Source organism: Pomacea canaliculata, linkage group LG3 (genome assembly GCF_003073045.1).
Source record: "Pomacea canaliculata isolate SZHN2017 linkage group LG3, ASM307304v1, whole genome shotgun sequence".
In the NCBI taxonomy this organism is placed as follows: domain Eukaryota; kingdom Metazoa; phylum Mollusca; class Gastropoda; order Architaenioglossa; family Ampullariidae; genus Pomacea; species Pomacea canaliculata.
Genome location: NC_037592.1, coordinates 5,391,860 through 5,401,859, shown reverse-complemented (window position 1 = coordinate 5,401,859; position 10,000 = coordinate 5,391,860). Strand labels below are relative to the sequence as shown.

Below are 10,000 nucleotides of genomic sequence, written 5' to 3'. Positions count from 1 at the left end.
ATCCTAATTTTCTAATAAATTATTGCCTAGTTGATTTACTGCTCGAAAGATTTATTGCATTTTTTGAGAAAAATCTTGAAGGTCTCCCTTTCCTCAAACTTTGTCTGCAGCAAAACCTGATACAAAATGTCAATGATTGAAGGCACAGTGCTTGTTGATATTGTTTTTTTTTTCTTTCTCCCTCTCTCTCTCTCTTATATATATAGTTTGGTTTTCAACTGTTCATTGCATTTATTTGCATGCGATCATGAATACAAGGATGTGTCCTTGTTTGAATGCTTGTGTGTATTCTAAAGAGAAAACTGCTGTGGAGGGAAGAGGGAGATCTTTGACTCCCAAGACTGTGACCAAGATTTTCAGGGTTTTTTAATTTATTTTTACATGTGCGGCATAAAGTATGAAAGTATGAAGTAAAGGCCAGTCTGATATACAAATTTGAAAGCGTTTCTATAACAGGAAATTCTTTCTCCTCAAACCTGAAGGACGTTTCTTTTTCTAATTTTTTCTGCTTTAGCTTCTTTGTATTCCGGCGGTTTCTGACACCCATTCACAAAGTTCTTTCACCAGCGCACAGCCATGTGTCTTTGGGCCTGACAGGAGCCACCCTGGGTGCCGATGTGACTGTAATGAGTACTCTGAAAACAGATGAACAGACAGTGGGTTAGGGAGACCACAACTTCAAGCAAACCCAGGTCTTCCATCAACACTCTAGAAACCCAACTACTCTGATGGCCCGGTATATCTGGTCTAGAAACCAGTGTCCTCGTATTTTTTTTTTTTATCATTTTTAACTCGTGTTTGTTGCTTTTTGTGTTTTGTACTGTTGTTTTTTGATGGTGGGATGTTGTAAGCTCATAGGCTAATGCACATTCACCACTGCAATGAGAATCGGGAGTCGCAGGGTCGGATCTCAATTTTGACACTCCTCTCTGGATGGTTTTCTCCAGTTATTCCAGTTTTCTCCATGTGTGTGTGTGAGTGAGAGAGAGAGACTTTGCACGACTCCTTTGAAGTCTACAAAAGGTGTGAGCCAGTTCGTTTCCATAGATGTTTGTTTATATAAAGCGCGTGTAGTCCTCCTTCAAGGGTGGAGAAAAGTGCAATATACATAAATATTTATTAATTCACTATTCCGAAATTATTCGTAGCCAGGCATCTTAATGCGAACATGAACATCATAAACATTAATGCTAATCTCCAGAGGTATTCAGCTATTGAAAAATCTTATAACTAATTAATTGCGAAAGGATAAAAAAAGATAGACATCCTTATTAACCCCATCTTTCAAGCTTTCATATAATTTTACTTTGGAAGTGTCATGCCCCACTAGCATTCATTTTACTCGGCTTCAGCAGATGTCTGAAAGCCAGATAGGTAACAGGAAAAGCTTTACCTGTGTTGCATCACTTTAGGAAGCTGCTGCCACTGTAAGGTGACTCGCGACCTTTGTCCTCACCATGGGGCACAACCCAGTCTGCCGGCGCTTGCCCCGGACCACGCCCAAAAGCCGTACCTTCGAGGTTGGCTTATGGTGAACACCGTCTTCCAGAATCTCAACTGGAGGTGAGTAAAACTTTCGAGGGGGTGGTGGATGCGGTTTGAAGGTGGACGCGCCGATACCCAGTTGGCGAGCGAAGGTCAAGTTAAGAGGACGGCCATACTGATCAGTGTTTCGCGGAGCTAGTTCTTTGGCCAGAGGGGTGGTCTTCTGCTGAAGGTGTTGTTCTTGCTGATGTTGTTGTCGTTGTTGCTGCTGTTGGCTGCTGACCTTGCAGCGAGAGGTTCCATCGTCTATGCGCGCTGCTGGGGCACAGGTCTGAAGCCGCGGCCCATCGCTGGAAGAGGCAGGTCGTCGAAGCTTCTCGCGAGTTGGGTGGGTCTCCTTTTGCACCCTCCTCCCCTTCCATTCTTGTTTATTTTGTTCTTCCAGCAACCAGGCCTCAATGTCCGCTGTGCTCATCCTCTTGGAACAGTAAGGTAGTCCGGTTCCCTTCTTTTCAGAATTGGATTGCGACACGGCAGTCATTTCACGGACCGGCTGTTTGTGGGCGGTCTTCTGCAGTTTATGGGCAGACGATGGGCACGACGATGTGAGACTTTGAAGGTGAGGGTCCTTGGGCTGCTGCCCAGGCGGACAGGGCAAAGAAGTGACGGTCGTCAAGATATTAGAGGATGTCGAATCGCTGCGAGCGTCATTTCTGGACTTGGACATGTGACTGGGGTTCTTTTTGACCTGAGGTATCGTAATGTTATCCGTTTTAAACTGATGGGACGAGCTAGGGCAAGGGTCGAGAGGCAAGCTTCTGTTGGTGGAGGCATCAAGTGCCTTGGTCAACCGAGAGCGACTTACATGCGCACCGCTCTCATCCCCATGTGGGAAGCGATCCTCACGTGGCGCGGAATTGCTTTCTGTGACTTTGGGCAGTTTGCCTGAGGATGGGTTGTAGGTCCTGAGGGACGTCCTCTTCTTTTGAGCCCCCACCATGCCCTTCGGCGGAGAAGGACCACTCGAAGCCTCCGTAGTATCGTCCAGATGGAAGGGGGGACGTGGCTGTTTGTCAGAGGTATCGAGAGTGGTCTTGGTCGACAATGAAGACGCCGCATTCTGATAAAGATTTAAAAAAAATGATTATTTGTTTGACAAGTCTTCATTTGTTAAGACATTAAAACAATGCTCATTGGAATAGCACACCTCTTTATGTAAAATGTAAATTCTGGCTTCCAGTTTACTGCACGCAAACAGTAGGTTGGCATCCCCTCGTTTTCAGTGCCTGCAGCGTTAAAGTTTTCTTTACAACCTATCTTATCTTTTATATAGTAACTATTTCATCGATAAAATATCTGCTTTTTAACTGGATTTATTTTTACAAAAAACTTGTGATATATCTCGTCAATCAACTAAACACTCAAACGTTGGCAATTTAATGTCACACGATGAACTATTTCAATTAATTTTGGGGCAGACGATACTCTCAGCTGGTCTGAATATATTTGTCCATTTGTTTTTTGTTTCTATCTCGCCTGCCCCACTCACCTAGCTGTACTGAGGCGTGAAGTTTACATCAGTGAATCATTACCTGGGAAGCAGAGCGTTTTCGATGTTTCGTATTTGGATTATTGGTCCTTCGACTCCGGCGAGAACCCGAAGACCAGAGAGTGGGGGTACTCTCCTCATTGGCCGGGAGGATGCCGTCAAGCAGCGTCTTCCACTTGTTGATGGGCAACAAGAGCTCTTCACATCGCTTATTTAGGTTGTCTCTTCTTGAGGATCTTCTCTTTAACTTCTTGTACTTCCTGGGTTTTTTTAATTTCAGAAGGAAAAAAAACCAGTCTATTAATTTAATCGATGCTACAGTTTTGATGAATTATTGTGCTTGTCTTCTCGCGATGTAACTACAACGTCACATTTTTGTAGAAAAAAGAAATAAAAAACCAAAACAGATGGAAAGAACCTTGACAGTTCCACAAGCCAGAATTAGCTTGTAACAGCAGTACCCATCTCTTCTTTCTCACTGCCTTAGCTTCCCCTCTAAACAAAAACACGGATCGTTACGCACGGAATCAACCAAAGATACCAACTTTGCTGGGCTTTTCTGGAGTTCGAGCGAGCCTGTGGTCTTGACCTTTTGTGGCACAAGAGAAGGAGACCTGGACCAGGTCTCCACACGCGCCAAGTGGTTGGTGCGCGAGGACGTCACGGCGCTGCGGTTACAGTCCTGCTTCTCGTCATCGGGAAGGTTGGGGGAGACGCTGTTACGAGTATCGTCTTCAGATACTGACAAAAACGGAAGACGGAATATGAAGGTTTTTATTTTTCAACCTAACCAAAAAGTATATAAAAAAAAGGTACCAGAAAAAAAGTTATAATTGCTGAAAGTATTTTTTCACGCACATAGGGACAAAAGTACCCTAGGATACGTCACTTAATATTCAAAATCGGACAGAGTTGATGGTGTGCTCTCTCCCCAATCCGCAGACTTCAAGATAATTAATGTGCTCTGCATGCAGATATCTACTGTTACATGATGAGATCCTGACTTAGAAATCAAATGGTCACACTGGGGGCTAGGTGTGGACCTCCTTATATTATTCGCAAACTAAGCTGAGAAGGAGGTGGAAAGTACATAAAATCATCGTGTAAACACAGTAAGCCTTATGTAAGGGAACAAAACCGTTTTCGATATCTCCCTCAACTGTATTATCACCTGTCTCCACGGGGGCCTCGGCATATTGGCTGTCTGTCTGGAACCCCGTGTCTTGTGGTTCAGTGGTAGTTTGTCTCGAGCTGACATCGTGCGAACCAGCCTCCGATGCTGAGAAGAGAAGAAAATGAAAACTCAAAGGGAGCTTTTTGCAAAAATACCAACATGGTCTCGGTCTGCTGACATCGAGTGTCACATGACGGCACAGTCAATAACCATTGGGCACCAAGCACCTGATGGGTGAGTGGGAATCCCAGACTCTTTCTGTTGTTCCTAAATTAGTTGCAGTTGTGAAGGTGAAATTATTTCATCCACTTCTCCCTTTGTTGATCAGGTGAAATACAAACTTATGGCATGTTGCTCTTTATTTGTAGAGAACTGGATTGCAGTAACGGATTAAGGGGCATTTAAGATGATTATGTACAAACACGGTAAAAAGTCAATGCAATGAGACTAATAATCTCCTTCCTACACTGAGTTTGAATGTTAAAATCTGTCATTGCTTTTAAATGTCCTTGTCTGTAAATATGTAAAAAAAAATGAAAGGGGGGAAAAAGAACAATGCCCTCCCGATGGTGTCTGGCGCGTCCCGTCTACAGCAGCCTCCCGAAGGTGAGTTGGACTGCAACTGCTTCTGATTCGTTTCTCACCTGTCTCCGGGATGTCCTCGGTCTCTTTGACTTTGACTGAATCATTCGAGCCGGACTCTGATGCTTCAAGAAATGAAGCTGAAACGTAAAGCCGTTTATCTTTTGAGTTAAGGCGAAACAATTTCTTTTTAACTAAAAGACGATTAAGAACAAAATAGAACACGAAAAAAACCCAAAGGGTGTGAATTTTGAATTGTTGAAACAACAACAACAACAACAACAACAACAACAACAACAACAACAACAACAACAGAAAGTTCTCACTTGTGTCTGTCGGTTGACAGGGCTGCCCACTGTCCATAGGAGAACCGACAGTGTCCAACATGTCAAGGATTGACTCTTTTCGCATTACAATTTCTCCTGAATCGTCCATTTCTTTGGGCAAATGGCCATCCGATATGAATCCTGTGTCTGGCAGGGACATTTTGGTATCGCGCAATGTGGGCTCGGATGCTGACAAAAGAGAACATGAAAACTCTAAGGATTTTTTTTTTGCATGTAAACGATCCCAAGATGTCGTCACGAAAGATTTTGACAATGCGAAAGTAAATCTTTGTCAAAATAATATAATAAAATAATAAGACTGAAATAAAGAAGCAGAACACTAGTCTACCTCTACTAGAAGATGGCTTTGTTCAATCAAGTTACAGATACCGATTCTCTTTTTCTAGAAGGTAAAACGACGCTCTGTAAATATTTGGAAACAAAGAAAAATGTAAAGAAAGGATGAATTAGATCTGACCTGTTCCTATCATTTTTGAATGCATGTAGTGATCACTGTCCAACGGAGAACTGACAGTGTCCAACAAGACTTGGACTGGAGCTGCTTGCAGACCACCTTCACCTGTTTGTTCACCTATCTTCTCTGAGGTGATCAAAACAGTTAAAACGTTGAATCACATGTTTTTATTGTCAACATACACAAGATAATTACAGTGATGCAGTATATAAGAACACTAGTTAGTACAAATTATAATGGTTTGCTTTTAATACCTTCAGTATGAAGACAATGTTCGTATCGTGTTTTATCTGTTCTTTATATTGGACTATGTGTAAATATGTCGAAACAAAGAAAACTGTAAAAAAAGGATGAAGTAGGTCTTACCTGTCGATTTTGAAGGTATGTAGTGTTCACTGTCCAAAGGAGAACTGGCAGTTTCCAATAAGGGAGAGACTGAACCTTCTTTCAGATGACCTTTACTTTTCTCTTCACCTGTCTTTTCACTTGTCTTCGTGGCACTTTCAACTCTCGGGCACTGGGAGTCTGAGGTGATTAAAACAGTTAAATGTTGAATCACGTGTTTTTATTGGTAGCAAACACAAGACAATCACAGTGATGCAGTATATAAAAACACAAGTCAGTACAATTTATAATGGTTGGCCTTCAACATCTAAATCAAGAAAACAATGTTGGTATTGTGTTTTATCTGTTCTCTATATTTGAAAATCTGTATGTATGTCAAAACAAAGAAAAATGTAAAGAAAGAATGAATCAGATCTTACCTGGGGCTGTCAGTTCTGATGTTTGGTGGTGCTCACTGTCCTTCGTAGAACTGGCAGTATCCGATAAGCCAGAGATGGAAGCTACCTTTTGACCATCTTCATCAGTTTGTTCCTCTGCCTCCAGAGGCCCATCGAGCCTCCGACTCTCGTCTACAGCAGTCTTCTGAAGGGGAGTTGGACTGCAACTGCTTCTGATTTGTTTCTCGCCTGTCTCCGCGATGTCCTCTCTCCCGTGGGCTGTTGCCGAGTCTGACTGTGCGAGGACGATTTCACTGTCAAGCAAATCCCTCGAGCTGCTGTCGGAATCTGCACGACATGAGGATGGAAGGTAAACTCGGTTATTTTGCCAGTTAAGGTAAGACAGCATCCCTCACACCGTTGTTTGCTAGAAGAGTGTTCAGATGCCCAAAAAGATTGTTGGTTAGGGAAGTCAGTTCACTACCTCCACTAACAAACAGCTTCGCTGAACCAATTCATGGAAAGTAATCGCGAAAGAAGGTACAGCAATACTCTAGGTCAGACCTGGGCAAGGGGCGGCCCGCGGGCCACATCCGGCCCGCCTCCTGTCTCTGGCCGGCCCGCCCGCCTGTATATATATATACAGGATTGGGTAAAACTGAGTTAACTATATTAGTCCGGCCCTCTAAAACCATCCCAATTTCTCATGCGGCCCCTTGGGAAAATGAATTGCCCACCCCTGCTCAAGTTGATTGTTACTAAAAGATAGAACTGAAAGAACTGGTTGAACTCGTAAAGGACTTTATTCTTCCATCGACAACGAATGTGATGGTTTTCTTTCAACATCTAAAGAAAGATGAAAATGTTATTATCGTGTTTCATCTTCCTTCGTAACTGCGGGTCTGTAAATATGTTGAAACAAAGAAAAAAAATGAGCAAAGATGAATGACATCTCACCTGTGCGATATAAGAACATCGGAACGTCCACGGGAGTACCACTGTAAGTCCAGCGAGAGAAGGAATAGAGTTTTTTACCAGCTTTTTTTCTTCTGGACTCTGACGTTTCACTGACAGAGGCAGTCGCTGAAAAGAAATCAAAAGAAAATGTAAAGTTTCTTAAGCATGGAAATGATGCCAGCATGTCATAACTGAAGATTTTGAAAATAAGAGGTGATGGAAAATTGAAGCGTTTTGTTTTTCGTATAAATCTTTGACAACAACCCCTTCTCTTCTGTCTTTACTGAGAGACACTGTTCTTCATCTGCCGACATCAGTTGTCAAATGAGGACACAGTCAGTGATCAATGGGCACAAAATGTCAGATGGTTGGGTAGGAATCCCACGATGTTTATGTTGTTCCTAAACTCTTAAGTGGATGCAGTTGTGGTCTCATCCACTTGTCCTTTTGTCTATCGTGTGAAGTAGAAACTTGAAGACATGTTATTCTTTATTTGTAGAGAATGGTGACGATTGTGCAAGACGATGATGTCAAATATCGGGGCATGGAATGAATGATGAATGTCTTAAATACTAGGGAAATAGAGTTGAAGAGAATGGTTTAAACTATTGAGGTGCCGTGTGCAAGAGCTTGGTGTAAAGTCTTCAGTGTAAGAGGATGCAAGCTTAAGTTGTTGTTGTTGCTGCTGCTGCTGCTGCTGCTGATGATGATGATGATGCTGATGATCGTCATACCCTTTCTTTTCCCCTCATCGTCATCCCCAGTGACTTCCGCTTCCTCATTCAGCGGGGGGATATGAGGGGCTGGGGTAGGGGGTTGTGTTGTCGAGTAGATGCGGGAGGAGGACAGCTCCATCCGGTTGTCGGAGGGGTGACGCACGTCAGTCTTGCTAACGGTCCGTTCGTCCAGCGATTCCTTTCGGCTTTTTACGACCGTTTCCTTATCTCCCTCCTCATTGTCCTGTAATTGCGATCTGTCTGTAAGCTCCTCCATCAGACCGGTTACCGCCTGTGAAAGGGAGGAAACGGGGAATGACGTGGAATTAAGAATGAAAATGGCAATTATTAAGCAATATAGTAACACGCGTTTATAAAATATTCCTGCTAGTAATGTAAAAGAAGGGGTACGGGAAACTTTTTGAACAATAAAGAGGAGGTAGTCTAGTCAGGTGATGGCGATTTCGGCGCCTACCTGTTTGAGTAGTTCCTGCGTGGAAATACTGAGCGAGGTGGCCTGGGAATGAGATCTGGTTACTGCCTCCTTGTTCAGATGCTGGGCGGCTTGCTGCAGCTTGTTGCGCGGAATCTTGCCTTGTCGAACGTCGACGACCAACTGCTCCAGACACTCCAGCGCCTTAGTCTGCACGACCTCCGTGGGCTCCTCCTCGCTGACATCGAGGTCAAAGGCCGCGCTGAGACGCCGGAGGTCGTGGTCCTGCACTTGGCCTTCACGGACGTAGAGGGCCGTCTGCTGTGTGGTCTGTACGACGACATCCGCTAGGCTGGGGGCGTCCCCGGGGGCAGGGTAAGGCTGGGGAGTCGACATCGGCTGCTCCTCTTCCTGGCTCTGCTTCACGGAGGTGACGATCTCGTGCATGACTTTCATGACCTCCTCGAGTGTGCCGACTGTTTTATCGCCCTCCAGTTTTTCCGCGACCTCTATGGCGGAGAGAGACGAGGTGAGATATTTGGAAGGAACGGCATTGGGTAAGAATTTTTTCAGAACTCCGAGGATAAATTTCCGCCGCCGCATCATCTCTTGCGACTCCAAGTCGGCTTTGGCAGAGGTCTCCGGCGAGCATTCTTCCTCACGAAGCATGTCCTGTAGGACGTCGTATAAAGCGCGAGCCACCAGCAGATCCTCCTTCTTCATCTTTCTGGGAGCCTTACTGGATGCCGAGTGTAGGGATCCGGAGATGTCCAGCAAGTGTGAGAGAATGAATTTCTCGACCAGGTAGGGCAGACCTGGCCTGACGGACGAATCACGGTGACTTTCGGGGTCCTGCGCCACCTTGGGGTCGAAGAACTGGTTGTGCTTCTGCAACTCCAGAAGCACGTCTTGGAATGTGTTGACCACACAGTCGGCTATGACACTGGACGGGCCTTTCCAGAAGTTGTTGCTGCTGTCTGAGCGCCTCTTGCTAACCTCCGCTGAGGAGGGTGAGAGTTGGACGACGGACAGCTCGTTGTCCTGAGTCAAATGGAACTCGACCCGTGCCTCCTCGATGTCGCTCCCCACGCGCTTGATGAGGTAGTCAACGATGCGCCTCGCCTTTTCGATGGCTTCTTTGCTCTCCTCTTCCGACAGCCCCTTGTCATCGCCCACGGCTTTTCCGTGAGGTTGACGAGGTTCAGCTCAGACTTGACGGCTTTGAGGGTGGCGCTCACGCAGAACGACAACCTCTGGCTTAATGACCCTGGCGTGGGGGATTCCTAAACAGCACGTAACAAGGTGTCAGGTGACATACATGTCCCGTTACAAAGTGTCAAATGAAAGACAGCGCACAACACGGGGTCAGATGGCAAACAACACACACTCTTGGCGGAGAATCTGTCGAGTGCAACAAGTCCCTGGTCGCATGGTGACGTCATAGACTTGGGATTGAATCATACGTCAGCCCCAATGCTTGCATACTCATGTAAGCGAATTTGCAAACACATCCACACACGCCGAAGCAGCAGCAGCATCAAATGATGATGATGATGATGATGATGATGATGATGATGATGA

General features: G+C 45.0%; 1 protein-coding gene across 3 annotated transcripts; it reads right to left on the bottom strand.

The window, feature by feature from the left end:
• Positions 1-349: 349 nt before the first annotated feature.
• Positions 350-9,698, bottom strand: LOC112559855. 3 transcript variants are annotated; one of them, XM_025231310.1, is made up of 13 exons: positions 8,462-9,698; positions 8,005-8,278; positions 7,271-7,396; positions 6,356-6,661; positions 5,958-6,116; positions 5,595-5,717; positions 5,117-5,305; positions 4,853-4,930; positions 4,206-4,313; positions 3,580-3,775; positions 3,078-3,294; positions 1,394-2,605; positions 350-635 (listed from the first exon to the last, which is right to left on the bottom strand). In XM_025231310.1, the coding sequence occupies exons 1-12, from the start codon at positions 9,140-9,142 to the stop codon at positions 1,409-1,411; spliced, it is 3,654 nt and encodes a 1,217-aa protein (XP_025087095.1). In that variant the 5' UTR covers positions 9,143-9,698; the 3' UTR covers positions 350-635; positions 1,394-1,408. The 3 variants fall into 3 exon arrangements, with proteins under 3 accessions (XP_025087095.1, XP_025087096.1, XP_025087097.1); XM_025231311.1 differs by having other exon boundaries at positions 4,853-4,915; XM_025231312.1 differs by having other exon boundaries at positions 6,563-6,661.
• Between the last annotated feature and the right edge of the window lie 302 nt (positions 9,699-10,000).

Coding starts and splice junctions, on each gene's coding strand:
- LOC112559855 (XM_025231310.1), bottom strand. CDS start 9,142: ATGAAGAAGGAGGATCTGCTGGTGGCTCGCGCTTTATACGACGTCCTA. Junction 7,397..8,004: donor CGATGAGGGGAAAAGAAAGG/GTATGACGATCA, acceptor ATTTCTTTTCAG/CGACTGCCTCTGTCAGTGAA. Junction 3,295..3,579: donor CTCCAGAAAAGCCCAGCAAA/GTTGGTATCTTT, acceptor AAAAAAACCCAG/GAAGTACAAGAAGTTAAAGA.